The 17,066-nt window shown below is 38.3% G+C and overlaps 1 protein-coding gene across 1 annotated transcript in view; it reads right to left on the reverse strand.

The window, feature by feature from the left end:
- Positions 1–17,066, reverse strand: part of zfpm1 (zinc finger protein, FOG family member 1) — an 86,549-nt gene that overhangs the window by 14,886 nt on the left and 54,597 nt on the right. The window contains exon 4 of the mRNA XM_007249209.4: positions 4,651–4,784. Coding sequence (XP_007249271.2) covers positions 4,651–4,784 — 134 coding nt within the window. The remainder of the gene's footprint in view (positions 1–4,650; positions 4,785–17,066) is intronic.

Here is a 17,066-nt window from a genome sequence, read left to right on the forward strand (position 1 = left end):
CAAAAGTGATTCTTTATGGAACAAAGTCTGGTTTCTTTCAGCATTGCTTAAACAATCTGTTATTTTTAAGAAATATTGTAAAATATATTGTATTAAATTGTAGCCTCCTCTGACCTTCAGGACTGCTTTAAACTGCTTTGTCCTATTGTTCTAATAATCTTAACATATTCCTTAACATTCTTTCCACATCTTCTACAGTGGTTTAAGTTTATTCTCCACACATTTCTGTACAGAGACAATCGTTCTCAGTGTCATATAAATCTTCTGATTTGGACCTGAACATCTTCTTTCCTCAGTCCACTTCATCATTTGATAAGGGGTGGGACATGCTGCATGATCTAGTTGGTTGATCATGATGTTTTAGTGCTTATTCACCATAAAAAAAAGGGTTTGATTCTTTTGGTGCATTCAAAACAATGGTTAAACATCACTGACTGCGTTCATTTAATTACTGTGTAAATTGTAATAAACATTTGGTTAGTTTGTATGTTTGTATCTGAAGCACTGACTAAATATCAGTGTTTACTGAAACTGAAAATCTACTTTTTTGTATAACACAAACTCTGATATACCGATAAACATAGATGATATTTCAGTCAGCTCGAGGCCAAAGACACCTCAAAAATACCCTCTCCAAAATCCACATGATGTCACTTCCCAGCTGGACCCAGCCTAGCTTGCTTTGCCCCTTTATCACAAAGCAGATAATTGAGAGAGGCTATAATTGAAGGTATTCATGCATCGCTTTCAGCGAAAAGCATGGGCAGCGAGGGGTGACTCTCTGAGACACTCTACTGGCAGATGTAGATAAACCAGAGAGATAGAAGGCAGGGTAAACAAACCCTATCAGAATGAGAGCAAGAGAGCGAGAGAGAGAGAGAGAGACAGAAAGTGGAAAGTGGGCAGGGGGTGGGGTGGATTGGGGGGCGCTCACCTTCACGTGTCCTTCGCGGGGTGACTGTTTGAGGGTGGGGGTGGGAGGTGTTGCAGAGCGCCCCAAAAAAGTGAGCTGAAGAGCAGTGGGTGGCGGTGCTTATCAGAGCAGTTCTCCTGGAGAGATTATTGGAGGATTAGTGGGGACGCTTGTTTCTAAAACATGATGAAAAGACGCGCAGCGCGTGATAAGGCTTTGAACTCCGCACTCACTCACTCCACCATCGCGCCTTCGGGCAGCGTTTCCACGAAATAACGAAACTAGCAGTGAGGGAACAAAAGCCACATGTATGTCGGAGTCACTGGCTGTTTGAGGATGTTGTGCGGGTTCGGTTCGGGCCGAGAGCTTCTACAGTGAGGGGCTGGTGTGTGTGTGTGTTTAGCCTGGAGGGTGAAACTGGTTAGTTACAGCTGAGTTCTGAGTGTCCCATTTTTAAATCCATTCATAGTAGTAGTTGTCAGTTGGAAAGTTTTCTCTGCTTCTTATACAGTCAAAAAATGCTACACACTTAAAAATAAAAGGTGCTACATTGACTTATTTGAGTAATGCCATAGAAAAGCCCCATCTGCTACATAGTGGGCAGGCTTTAAACAACACTAATAAACTAATATCTAAAAAACAATATTGAGTTTTTGATTGTCGATACTGTATTACAGAAAATACTAACATGATACTATATTTTTTTTACAACCCCAGTGTGTAATAGAGATGTGAATGTGAGGGTTTTAAAGATTTAAAGAAGAACAAAAGATCAAATAGAAGATCCTAGATTAACTAAACAGTAAAAATAAACAGGCACACCTAAGGTCAGCCCACAGGTTTGTCTGTATCCTCCCTCTGCTAAACATCTGCATCAAAAATGACAAAATTTAAATAGATAAATGACTTCATGCTACTTTCTAAAGACATGCAAATAAGAGAAGCCCCAGCTGCTGGCCCTGATAATCTACAGCCCAAGATCTCAACAACTAGGAAAATACCCGATTCCATCTCACACTGAAAACACCCAGTTTACCAGGAACAGCCAAGCCCCCTCCACACCCATCATCCACCACCAATCAAAGCACATAAAAAACCTGCCCTAGTGCATATAAAGGACCACAAATGGGCATGTTTGAGCATTAAAACAAATCATCAAAAATCATCAAGTAAATATCAGTTGTGTGTGTGTAGTATGAGTGTGTTTGTGGGGCGCCGAAGCACACAGCACGCACTTGTTTCCTAGTGTTATTTGGAAGGGCCGTATAAAGCTGATAGCTTATCGGAGCGGGCCAAAGAAGAGGCAAATTTGCAGAGCGAGGGTAAAGCACACAGGTTTGGCAGCAGTGCCAGGCCTAGGCTTGCCTATTAGCAGGGTGAATGGGGAAGGGGTATAGTGTAGAGCGCCACTAGAGAGTCCAGCAACACTATGAGACACAGAGAGCAAGCCGAAAGTCCCTAGAAAAAAAGACTACTCAACACCAACCACCTTCCCCAGCCGCTGCAGCCACAAAGCCCAGAACTTCCTCCACTTTAGAGTTGTTTCAAAACCGCCATTCTTTCAGGCTATCAGAGATAACAGCTTTAACTGCACAATTATGCATATCTCGTTACACAAACAACCCTATATGGTTCGGCTGAGACTGCGCTATAGTTTATTCCACTTTGCGATAAAGAAATCAGACGCATTTTCAATGTCGGTAAAGAGAAAAATAAATAAACAGTGAAGAAAGTGTATGATTTCAGAGTCTAATCTTCAGACAGAGCAAATGCGCACACGGCCCAGGCTTAGAACGACTGGCCCTGACCCCTGGCGACCCCTTCAGACGGTGGAGCAGGAGGGATGTGGAGGGACAGGGGAGCAAGGCGGCAGGAATGTGTGATTCTCCGGGCGCTATCTCTCGTAGATACACACTCCTTCGGCTCGCAGATAGCGGCGAGTGAGAGGGAGAGCCGACGTGATAGAATACGAATGCGAAAGTTCCGAACTGAAAATCATCAACAAAGCCTTCGCCTCGATAACGAGGTTTGAGGAAGGGAGGGAGGGATGGAGAGAGGGAGATTAAGAGGAGGAGGAGGTGAAGGAAAGGTGGAGGGAGTGAGCCAGAGAGAGATAGAGAAAAGAGAGAGAGAGGGAGTCAGCAAAAGGGAGAGAGTGAGCTAGAGGAGGAGGGGGGTGTGGGTGCGGACCTAGAAATCCTGATAATAAATGAAATCTTAGAAATGAGAGACTATCAAGGCGAAATCAATCATTGGGGTTTGTTGTCCAGGAGGATGGCGCCATGCTGAGATAAAAGAGGAGCGTCCGTCTGGGGGGAGCAGCCAATCACACGCAGGATTCAGCCAACAGAACCCGCGCGGTTCAGGGGAAAAGATGAAGCGAGCTCGTTCTAGAAGACACCAGCTGCCATTTGCATACAGCCATCTGTGGTTTGACTTATCCTTCAGGATAGTAGAAAGGAACAGGCATGCTTCCTTTTTTTCCTATATCACCAGGTCTTAGAAAACGACTGTCCAATAATTATGTTTATTTATTTCACTACAGTACAGTATAGATTAGAAAAGAGTGACTTCAGTTTCCACTGAAGAACCAAAGATGATTCTACAGAACAACGGATTGACTTTTCTGAACCTTTCATGTAAATTACAGGTTTAAAGAAGAGCTGTTGTAGAAAATTGAAGAACCTCCATATTCTACACCGGTCACAGCTAAGAACCTCTGCCCTAGAAACCTTTACTTCTAACAGAATAAATTATACAGTAATATTTACGGATATACTAAGAGTCATGGCATAGCAGTATGTAATGAAGTTACTTCAGGGAATGGCTTGGAAATGCCCACACCTGTTTTAGTTGTGAGGTGTTATCTTGTGAGTGAAGCTGAACACTGGTAAAGAGATGTAAATTACTATGTTTGAGTGAGCTGTGGCAGTGGATGCCAGTTAGATGGGAGATTTCCATTTTTGAAGTTGCGTGGGCTTTCATTTCAAAGTGTCACGTGTGGAAATGATAGAAATGTCCATGTGAAAAACAAGCACCTCTGTGTAGGATGCACCACACACATCTGTCAGGTCAGTGCAGCATTCATTGATTTGGTCATTGGCTGTTACACTGGTTTCTTTTATCATGTCAGAGAATAATTATTTGCAAAAAAACTTGCATCTCCAAACTTTAAATCATTTTAAAGTTGTATGTATAATTTTAAAGCATTTCTATTTGTCCACTCATCTTAAAATTTTGATACACAAAAAGTAAAAATTGGTAAAATTGGAGATACAAGTTTTTTGGGTGACATTTTTCTATATATGTGCTTCTGTGTTGTGCATCCTAAGCTATATTACGAATATATGTGCATAAGGATGTGGAGGGAGTGAGTGTAAAAGAGACAGGGAGAAAGAGTAAATGAGAGAGAGTGGGAGAGAGAAAGAGAGAGACAGACAGAGCAAGACTCTTATCTCTGAAATGTTCAAGTACGTGGCCAGAGAGAAGAAGACTCTCACAGTGCTGCATCACATGATCAGATGGACTTTCAGCACATGACAGCAGGCTTCCCTAACACAAACACCCTGCGCTCAGTGACAATCACATGAACATTAGTAATGTGAGGAACTAGACCGAGAGACAAATCAAACAGCAACATTGATCGCCTGTTATCTCTGCTACAGATCTCCCCTTTAATGGCTGAGCATTTTGCACATGACCTTTGACCCTTCCGTTGAAGTCCTCCCCCACCCTACCTCATTGGATGCGCCATCTGCAGCGTCGTCTGATTGGATGCTTCCGGCAAACGGTCCCCACACTGTGTCTACTGGCAGGTCCCTGTGGGCCACAACCTTAGGGTCCTCAAGCCCCTCACTCAGCTCCAAATCATCTGTTTTCATACACACACACACACACAGAAAAACAGAGAGAAATGGTATAAATTAGAGTGCTCTATGTCAGAGTATCTGAGATACAGAATAGTACTTCAACTAGAGAATCAAATCGCTCAAAAGCTTTTCACCAGCTTTTATTAAATTGTATTATTTATGGTAAGATAAATATTTACATAACATAAGTAAGGAATGTTAATATTATTATTTATTAGCCCTTCATTTCATCAGTAACCTTGTGTACAGAACCAACAGTTTGTAAAATAGAGGGGGGTGAGTGCCCACTTAAACAGCTTACCCTATAGGGGAGGGAGTTAATAGTCACATACACAATTAATTAAATGTAATTGTATATTGTTTGAACTAGACAAGCTTTCAGATATTTCACTGAAGATGATTTCCAAATCATGTGTCAAATGTGACACATATATTTAGATAACAAAGAGGAACAGTAATGCTCACCACAAAAAAAAAAAAAAACTTTTAATTAAGTCTTCTCTTTTCTTTTTTATTATATTTGGATGAATATTCAAAAACCCCTCTGCGTGGAAGCTGTATTCCACTGTGCCTGGCTATAACTCACTGTGAGACAGATATGTGCTTCAAAATGTTACTGTTACACTCACAGAGAGAGCAGCTGTGAACATTGTGTACTCAGGGTGATTGACATATCTGTTTCACTGCTGTCCAAATTCTTAAAAGATGATAATGATGATACAGGAACATGAGAAGGTGACCCAAAGCATGCTCAATTTGAATCCGTTTAACTACATGAAATACTCAGTGTTATATTTACCTTACTGTACAGTGTGTTACATAAAATAAACTATAACCAAACCTAATGCAACACAGTCATACACACTAATAAAGAGAGTCAGTATTAAGAAAATATGTCTGCAAAACACACCACTAGGGGGAGTTTGGCACTCAGTAAGAAGTAGTAAGAAACAGAGTGCTTGGAATAAGTGGGCCAAAACCAAGAGAACTTTTGTACTTCCTGTCACAGATAAGTGCAAAACAGGGATCGGAGTCAAGGCTTTGCTGATTCACAGATGCGAGTCTGACAGAAGAACAGACAAGCACTCCACAGATAGATGTGACACCCCTCACACACAGCATGAACTTTACTCAGAACTCGGACACAGACCTGACTAATACACACATACACACACACACTTTCACACAGCAGTGTTACTTTCACAAGACTGCATGCTACATGGTAGTCAAAAAGACCCGCATTTTGTACATTTTGTGGTAATACCACCATATGACGTGGAGTTAACATGTGTATATATATATATATGTACATGGTTCATTCTACTGTATGGCTTGAAAGCCTTCTTTATTTGAGTGGTGTTCTTTAGCTTTGACCACTCCATCCTGGTTCAGTTCCTCTACTAAAATAACCCTCTCCTTAACCACATACATTCACTCATATATATACACACACACACTCCTTCAGGTCTTTCCATGGTTCAGTCTCACTTTCGGGGGTCGGGCTAAAGTGCCGGGCCCGATAAGAGTGTTTGTCTAACACTCTCCATGTCAAAACACTCATCTATCTTTTCTGTATCTATCCCCACCAGTGAACAACAGACAGACACTGATAAAATGGCTTTCCCACAGCCAAGACCCGGACAAAAAGGGGGAGGGAGCGAGTCGGGGCGGAAGGGGAGGTGGAGGGATGGAGAAAGGAACAAAGATGGAGAGCTATACAAAGAGGAAGCATATTTGACTGATACACAGTCATGACACGGAGGGTAAGGGTGGTGGGGGCACAGAGAATGGGACAGAAAGCCAGATGGACATAAAGATGATGATGAAGTAGAACGTCATATTAGCAGTGAGTGAGATATGCACGGGTCAGGCCGGCCAGGGTAAAGCAGGTTGGTCATTAACCAGGTTTGTCATTAGCCATCAGAGATTGTGCTGCTATCAGTGGGCTGAAGTCCAGTGTCCAGGCCGGCTATCTCCCCATAAACCTGGAGTCCGGGAGCCCTATCAGTGAGCCCTAATCTCAGCTCAGCATCGGTGCCTACCTGACCCCTCACATGACCCCTATATCAGTGTGCGGTGAGCAGCACAGCTTTGGAAAGTGCTCGGACGTGCATCGCTCAGGTTACCTTGCTGCTGATTAGGGGTGTAGCTAAATCTCTGATCTCATAATAACAGCTTGATTTAATTAGGAAACAATTCAGTGATTCATGAATCCTGGAATGATTCAGATGGATTATTTTGGTACGATTCAGAAATAACTAAATATGTGTAACTGTGAAGGAAGCACCTATTTAGAGAATGAAATTTAAACAATAAACACAATAGAACATATTTTAATGTATTTTATATGAATCACAAAACCCTTAATGATTCAGTTTAAGGATTATTTTGGTATGATTCACAATACACTAAATACACTATAACGAATTGAGGAACAACTATTAAGAAAGTAATGAAATAATGATTCATGGGGTTTGATTCAATATACTGACATATACTGTGATGCTTTAAGCAGAACAATTTAATTTTTTTCATACAAATACAATAACAAAACATTTTGACAGTAATTTGAAAACAACCTGTGAATTGTGTCTAAATAATTGATTATTAATTATTGTATTTTACAATCAATGTTGTTGTTTTGCCACAATTAACCTATCACTATGCCCTAATGTGTTTTAACTATTCAGATTATGTGGCCTATAGGTTGATGTCTGGTCATCAAAAACATGTTATCACTTACAGCAATCTAAACCAGCTGGCCAAGTCATTAAACAGTGCTTAGGGGAAAATTACCATCACTATTCAGAGAGGATTAACAACACAGTTGAACAGTATGTGTTAAAACATGCAATTCATTTTTGCATTAGCAGAATATCAGTCCAACATCTCACTCGCAGCTAATAACCCTGATGCCTCCTCTCTAAAGAACTGGGCCCCTTATCACCACAACCCCACCGTTTTCCCACACAATGCCCTGGCCAAGCCCTCTGTTACTGCCTCTCTGTCTGGCCTTAGCAGAAAAAAAAAAAAGAACCTCACCGGCCTTATCGATGCTGTTGCGTGACCGCTGTCCAAAACCTGCATGGTGGCCTTATCAATAGCGATGAGTCCACATAGCCCTTATCAATACTGCTCCACACTGCCAGTGTCCATACAAACCCTTATCAATAGCCCAGGCACCTGGCCTGCACACTATAAAACAACCACTCCATCATTAATGAAACAACTAGTAGTAATGAAAGCCTGGTACACACTGCTGGGATGTGAGAGGAGAAAAACCTCGCTGTAAAAATTATTTTTCAATTAAAAGGTTCCTCACACTAATAATCTTAATTACAAACATTGTCTTTTAAGCAACCAAGAGTGCTTCTTCTATTGCATTATTCAAAGAACTCGTTGTAGCAGCTTTATCCTTGTCACATTTATTGATATGGATAAATTACAAGCCATTAAACTAATTATAAACAACTAATAAACAATTATTTTGTTTTGGGTGCAGGGTCAAAGGTCATTCCTTAAGTGATTTCTCTGACTAACCACTAGGGGTGGGTCATGGCCCTAAAATAACATGAACTTTCAGGATAACTTTATTCTTTTCAATATTATAAAATTAATATTTTGTTAATTTCAAGAACATGCTATTTAAACTATATAAATGTTAGGGTTATAATTTATTAGAAACAAAAAAAATCGGTTTGTTTTTGTAAACGTGTTTGCGAAAAAAAAAAATATATATATGTATAAATGTAAAAAAAAAAAATCTACCACAAAACTAAAATGCAGAATACTTATTGCATACATATAAGCTGCAAACAAATATACAAAAAAACCAAATAGAAAAAACAAAACAAAAATGTTCTAAAAATGACGAAGATGTTGTTGCAAACAATATAATATGCTAAAGCCCTAGTATCCACCAGGTACTATGTGTGGTTAAATATAGAAAGCTGGCACATTTTGTTTTGGTTGAAGGTCATGTTGGATTATGCGTCCAAAACTAGCAATAAATATCCACTGGGTTGGTCAGAACACCAGTGTTAGCAGCCCTGTCCAAAACCAGCCTTGCAGGAAAAACTAAAGTTCTTACATCACTCCCTTACATTTGTAACTGTTTCCAGAAAACATTAAAAACTCATAGTACCCAAATACACCTACTCACTATCCCAATCTAGCCCTTCACAGATATCAAAAACACACACTTAGCATTTTACAAAAAAAGTGCTGTCTAAAAAGAACTAAGACCACAAGTCCATTTGTCAGCACTGCAGAGAGCTTAGTTGAGAAACTGAATCCAGCACACACTTCTGTCAGTGTGAGCACTCAACAACACACCACTGAGAGGAAGGGAGATTAATTAATTTCCCTCTGTGCAACACACACACACACACACACACACACACAAACAAACATAGACACAGGGTGAGAATACACACTGACATTGTTGTTTTTGTTTGATGTTCTAAAAGTAAAATCAAGTTCACGTTAGGCCTGGGCGCTATGAAAAATATGAAATATGAAACTTTCAAAAACATTTATATGATGCACAAATATTTATCTTAAGATACCTGATAACAGTCAAAATACATCAGCAGTGACAGATAATTAAAAGTACAATTTAAACCTATACTGAGTACAGTGATTTTTATTCAAGTTGTCCTGCCCTCAATCCAATGAAATTGGACTAATTTCGCTCTTTATAATAAAATAAAATTAGCATGTAGCTCAATGTTCTTTAAGCATTAATGGTGTCCTCCTTATGCATTGATATGGTCAAATGTATCACAATATAAAATAATAAATGATAAAATATCATCAGTTCATGCTTTACTTTGAACACGCTTCAAACAAGGAGCATGCTTTTTTTAATAGAATTCAAAGTTAAAAGATTTTTGTTTCAAGTAATTTCAGAACATTTATTTTTTTTATTTTTACCCAGATACCACTCAATAGGACCCCCCTTATCAATTCCAATACTAGTAGGGTAAGTACAAGTGCATTCCTCCTCACTGTTCAGCCATCATCTCTTTTTAAACTCCTGCCAATACAGGATTTCTGAGGAAATCACCAGAGTCCCCTGCTCTGATACATTAACTAACAAAAAAATGTGCCATAGAGCATCACAAAGTGAATGATGAAGGAGAGAGAGCGCCATCTTGGGCTCTGGCTGCTGATAGTGAAGCAGCATGACCCAGGATTCAAACACGCAATCCTCAGGTCATAGTGTAAGCTTCTTTTTTTTTAAGCATTTCTATTGGTCCGTTCGTCTCAACGTTTTACAATGTAAAAAGCAAAAAAATAAATACATTAAGATACAAGGCTTTTGCAAGACAATGAAAAAAAGTTAAATTTTTGCAAAGGAGATGGAAAACTGGAAACCAGTAGATCACAAAGTAAGCCTCATCACGAGACCCACATCTTAAGATTACAAGACTCTTACTAAACATTTCTATTAAAGATTACTGGAGTATATAGGAACATTTGTGATAGGAGTATAAAAGGTGTGGTTTAGCCAATCAGGCAGCTGCTGTGGTTTTTCAGCTACATGAGCTGCCCTATCACGACTAATTGATTTTTAAAAAGACTATTGTTGATATCAAATGAGCAGATCGCAGTGCCGCCATTGATTTTTTGACAAAGTACAACAGGAAATCTTTATCTGAGGCGCACTCCGACCCCGCGCTAATAGGTGGGGTTTAACCTCTGCTGAATGACAAATCCAGCACTTTCCACAGTTGCACACACACACACACACACACACACACAATGTATGCATGCTTGAGAGCATGCAGGTGTGCGTGCACATTGGTCATGCTGTATATCTATATTTACATTATAGAACACATTCACCAAATACAAAGTGTCTTAACATTTAGTTCCAATCAGACTTATACAAGAATACCAACAGTGGCCAACAACCACCCCCTACCTCGATCTGACACACAGTCACACACACACAATCTAACACACACAGACACACACACCTCCACTTTAATTCAAGCATGCCTATGCTCCCCAGGTCAAACCGTTCAGTTGAAAAAGATACAAATTTCTAGGATATGAATCGCATGCGCACCACTGCATCATTTCCATTTTGCCTTCTATTGCTGGGAAGAGATAAGACACCTGCATTGCCACTCATCAGATGAGCTTCAACAGAACTTTATCATTGACATTTACTACTGTTTACACAACTAATTTCTCTTAACTGTACTTCTGAACTTTTATCTGCCCAGCACAAGGCCTAGAAAAGAGCAGATGCCAAACATGCAGAGCAGCCAATAAGATAAACGTAGCACAAACACACGTAAATGAAAAGTAGAGCTGGGAGATGACGAGGGAGCTTTAAAGTCGTATGCCTCAGGAAAACAAATAAGAATTCAACAATCTGCATTTTGCCATCTACATTCTGCATTTTCTGTCTGCTACAAAGAGGAACAAAGTCACAGTGGAGAAGCAAGAAAAAGCAAGAAGATGGACAAACCCCCAGTCTGTCACTCACCATAAAACAAATCAAGACCAACAAGATAATCACTGAATTTTTGACAGCTACTACAAGAGGAATTATAAAGCTATGTTAAAAAGCATTTTGCTCTTAGTGAAGTGTTCATTAACCTTTACCAACAGGGGGCGATAGGAGTCAGATGCCAGATGGGTCAAGCTTATCACACACAGAGGGTCGAAAAAAATTATGTAATAAAAAGTCAGTTTCAGGATTTCAGGCTACCTCATTAACTGTTGGACTGCTCTTTATTTGTAGGAACTTTTGGAATGCTGCAGCATGTTCAGAGTTTCTGCTGGGAAGCTGAATCATTTGTTAAAATAATTATCACGCCGCACAGCTCAGAGCAGGCAGCGTGGACTAAAGGCTTTACCCGGCTTCTTATCCAGAGTCAAACCATATTATGGCCACTCCTAAAGGGACCAAAGAATGCATTAACTGAGTATTTTAAGGCGTTTAATGTATAAACTATAAATGTTACTTTGTGTGGTGTAAACAATGCTCAAACTTCATTTTCTATTATTTTCTATTCTGACAGGTGTTTAGAACCAATTTCTTAATCAGCTAGGATAATCAAGTTTGAGGCTTGTTCTTGTGATTGGTAATTTTATCTACTAAAAGTGTTATTTCCAAACAGTATTTTGTGAACAAATTTGCGACATCAGTGTTTGCCAGGATTCAAAACATTTGGGTGTTCCAGCCACCATTGCAGTTAAAGACATTTTTTTTCACTGTATGAAGCTGTATGTTGCAAAATACATGCACATTATTAATAAATGGCTGTTTTGTTCTAATCTTTTAAACTTACTGGCAGATTTAGACCTTGCATTCCTCACTATCATAAATTAAGAATATTTCAGCAAGTCTGCAATGTTTATGTAATTACTGAATAACTGAATTTGATTGTCACAAAGGTTAAGAGGCTGCTCTGAACATTTGGTTCTCTGTAGGCTCATTAAGAGTATGAGGAAACAGCTGAATATTATAGATACTGAATGGATGTTTATTTATTGAGGTCATAGTGTGTTACTCAGTGGATATAATTAACAAATCTGACATTACATCTGACGTTCTGAAGAAACCTCTGAGAGCTTTTATTCTTTCCAAACAGCATCAAAATAAGATTTTACATGACTTGTGGTCTGTAACAGGGTTACTGTTTAGGTGTCATTATGAGTGTTTATGGGTAAAACCAGTCTAATGGTGCTAGTGTGCACGTGTGTCTCTATCTCTTTCTTTCTCTCTCTCACTCTCTTTTACTCAGTCTCTCTCTCGCTCATTCTCTCTCCCGCTCTCTCTCTCTCTCTCTTTTTCTCTCTCACCACTGTTACCCTTTCATAAATTGAAAGTGGAGACCTTCCAGAAACTCCTCCTGATAATCACACATAAATTAATTAGAAAATGTTTCTTGACATTCTCGCTGCATAGACAGGGTAAAAAGACTCCGGCAAAGCCACAAAATTAATTGTACGGTATGTGACTTCGATAATTAATTCAATAATTATTTCATGTCTACTTTAGCAACGCCTTCTGGCTTTAAAAAAGGACATTTTAATGATAGCGGCAAATGAATTTACATTTTGCAGGAAAAAGGTGGAAATGTCACAGAGAAGTTAAATTCATATAGTTACAATATTATGGTTGTAAAAAAAATTGCAAATAAATTGTTATGGCTGATATATTTGCTTTAATTAATAATTCATAAAACAGGATGCAGGTTAAAAATAAACATGAAATATCAGTATATATGATTACCACTATAATTAGTTTAGTACTAATGTATTTATATTTTTGATCATACTGAAATTTAACCAAACTCCAAGTAGAGTAAGTTGGCTTATTTTCATCAAACCAGAGGAGAATTTTAAAGCTAAATAAATGTTTATTAAAATCTACGTCAATAGCAGAGGCTACAATAAATCTATTTACTTAGAAATTACATTAGTGAATCTGACTAGAACAGACCAGAAATATTTTAAATACAACAGATCAAATATCACTAATGAAAATCACACAAAAGACATGCTAAAACAACAATAATGTTTAAGATGTATACTGTAGTTAAAGGGGACCTGCTACTCTCAAGCTGTATCTTGTTTGTAGTATAATAATAACACAAAATGTTAATTATACTGCATTCACAATGTACTTCACTGGAGTCTTGAAATGTATAATGTAATATAATCCTAAATGTATTGGTTTTGCAACATCATTCAGTGGTTGCGACATCCAGCTCACACACATTCAATGCTTCAGTGAGGAAAACAAACGCCTAGATAAAACAGCCCAGGGGCTGAAACGTTTGCTCCTCATTTCCTCTCCACTTTCTCCTCTGAACCACTTTACACTCTTAAAAATAAAGGCACATCACAGGGATATTTAAATGATACAAGGATACAGTAAAGGACCATGTTTGTAAGGGAGATGTGTTAGTGTGGAAAAACATTTAGAATATTTTTTACTTGGATTTAAAAATTCTTTACCAATTTAAAGGAATGTAAAGTTTGTTTACACTCACACATTACTATTTAATCTATTATTTCATAGTATTGTTCAAAAACTCTTTTGTAAGCACCTTTATTTATAGAAACAATTCTAGTACATCATGCAGGTTTTTTAAATGTATTAATTTAACCTTCTTAGATCTAAAAATGCCTTCAACTCATTAAAGTTTCCAGATTAACTGCATGTGTTAATGTGGTAATGTTGACAGTTTGTTAATAAAACTAACCATGCTAAAATTATTGGAATTATTTATAATATTGTCAAATTCTCCACCCAAACCTTTTTACTCTACTTTGGTTTACCAGCCACTGTTGAGTTTGGTGCACATACACACACACACACACACACACACACACACACACACACACACACACACACACACACACACACACACACACACACATACACACACACACACACATACACAGTGGGAAGCTGGTGGAGAGGAGATAGAAGGCTGGAGAGAGGAAAGACAAACTGAAACATGGAGCAGGAAGGGACAGGAAGTGGCAGGAAAGCTCCAGGCATCTGATAGGGCCGCAATCGAAGTGGCAGTGTCCCGCCTGCTGCCACCAGCGTCCAGGCCACATGGTGCAGCCGGGCCGATAGCGGGTGGGACGGCAGTGAAATACACCGCTCTAGATTACACCCACCCACCCCTCAATCATCAGCGCGGCACAAGAGTGACAGAGAGAGAGAACACTGAAGGATAAGAGCAGGGTATCTCCTATTAAACACATAACTTTCCTACACACTCAATCATTGTGTGGACTGTGGAGAACCTATACACTGTATATGAACACACTCATGCAAATTGACTTGCAGCGATATCACCCAACACCCGCTGGGTTTCCTGTGACATATATTAAACTGTCGTTACACTTTGCTTTCAACCACCCTCATCCCACAGCCGACCGCACTACACTACAGTGCAGGTGTGAGAGGAGCATGAGCCAAATTCAACCAGAAGAATCACCTCATACAAACTTTACTGCAATTACAAACAGGAACACATGCGTGCTTTCATTATTATTCATACATTAATCACAAAAAATATTTTAAAACAGTATAATAGTGCAAAAAATATTATTGATTGGAAAATGTTTGTGAATATATATATATATATATATATATATATATATATATATATATATATATATATATATATAACTGATATATCAATTGATCAATTGATATATCACTGAAAAATATCAGTAGTTAGGAACATATATACACAACACATACATATTTATATGTCCGATAAGCAGGATGTTACCTCACAACTCTAATAGTGTTTAAACCTTAAAAAGTATAAATATATATGAAAGTATATCACCAGATTTACAAGTGAAATATATTAGTAGAAGACAGCATGCAATTCACATGGAAAATAGAAAATATATGTTGCTATATTCATAATATAGATATAAATCATATATTTTTGAAAAAACATTTAGTAAATACAGTACCAGTCAAAAGTTTGGACACACCTATTTCATTCAATGTGTTTTCTTCCTTTCTTTTTTACATTGTAAATTTAATATTGACGATGTTAAAGCTATGCAGGAACACATGGAATTATTCTGTAAACAAAAAGTGTATTTCCACACTGAATGAGATGGTATGTCATAACTTTTGACTGGTACTGTATATACTTGTACATACATATGTGTAAATATCTAGATCTCCTTATATATATCAGCAGATATATAGATAAAATGTATTTTTTGTATTGAATATTTATATTGGACATTTGCCTGAGCAGCTTTTATTATTAATAAATACGTATTGCTATATAATTTTATTTAGGCTTGGGTTTAGTCCTCGCATGTGATTTACTAGAATACTTTAAACAAATGGTAAAGATCCAGAGCAAACTTGGGGTTAAAGCGAAATCCTGAAGAAGAGGTAGAACTGTCGGGTTCTGCAGACACATTTGTCACAGTAAACTGGCCTGAAGTCACCTGTTACTCACCAACCATGAGGAGCATTTCAAGGCTGAATGATTATGAATAAGAAGTTCTATTAAATTCATCTTTACAGGAAGAATACAGACAACAATTGAGCAATTTCCAGTGAAAGCCTGATCTGTTTAGAGCAGTTATAGTAATAAATGCTTTTTGTAACTGTCGTACAAATGCATCTCAGAATCAAGTCACTCTCACATGATAACGCTATATCATGCATGAAATTAATGCACTCCTGTTCATTCTGGATTTATATACGTAGCTGCACTACTGTACTCTGTACAGACAGAAGAGTGAGTTAGGGGAGAAAGCAAGTGAGAGAGAGTGCTGCATACTGAACCAGGCGGTTTTATTATTATTTTATTATGGTCATAAATTATTCTGACCACTTTAGTTTCTGAATCAGTTTCTCTGATTTTGCTATTCATAAGTTTATGATTGAGTAAAATTAGCAAATTGTTTTATTTTATAAACCCTGAAATTCCAAATAAAAATATTTAGAGCATTTATTTGCAGAAAATGAGAAATGGCAGAAATAAAAAAAAAAAGATGCAGAGCTTTCAGACCTCAAATAATGCAAAAAAAACAAGTTCATATTCATTAAGTTTTAAGAGCTCAGAAATCAATATTTTATGGAATAACCCTGGTTTTTAATCACAGTTTTCATGCATTTTGGCATGTTCTCCACCAGTCTTACATACTGCTTTTGGATAACTTTAGGCCACTCCTGGTGTAAAAATTCAAGAAGTTCAGGTTGGTTTGATGGCGTGTGATCATCCATCTTCCTCTTGATTATATTACCTGGATTTTGCTTTAATCCCAAGTTTGCTCTGGATCTTTACTGCCTGTTTAAAGTATTCTAGTAAATCACATGTGAGAACTAATCCCAAGCCTAAGCATAATCATATAGGAATATGTATTTATTAGTAATAAAAGGCATCCAGGCAGATATCATATATATATTTGTATATATAAATATTGTTTTTACACGTATGTATGTACAAGTTCACATACGCCATGTGACTTACTTTTACTCCAGCTCCAACCCAGCTCTAGTGTACTGACCCAGGCAGTGTGGGGTGAGAGCAGGATTTTGGGGTAAAAGTTAGTCACATGGCATGTGTGTGTGTGTGTGCACAGGGCAAGAGGAGCCGGGCGAGAGAGGGACAGGAGTTAACGGTCTGACGCTGAGCTGACTCTGTTCAAGCCCAGATAACAGCTCCGTCTGAGCCCCTAATACACCGCGGCACAACCACAGCCACATCTCAGGAAGAAATAAAGACAGATTGCAGAAAAGCAGATGATAAACG

Source organism: Astyanax mexicanus, chromosome 9 (genome assembly GCF_023375975.1).
Source record: "Astyanax mexicanus isolate ESR-SI-001 chromosome 9, AstMex3_surface, whole genome shotgun sequence".
NCBI lineage: Eukaryota > Metazoa > Chordata > Actinopteri > Characiformes > Acestrorhamphidae > Astyanax > Astyanax mexicanus.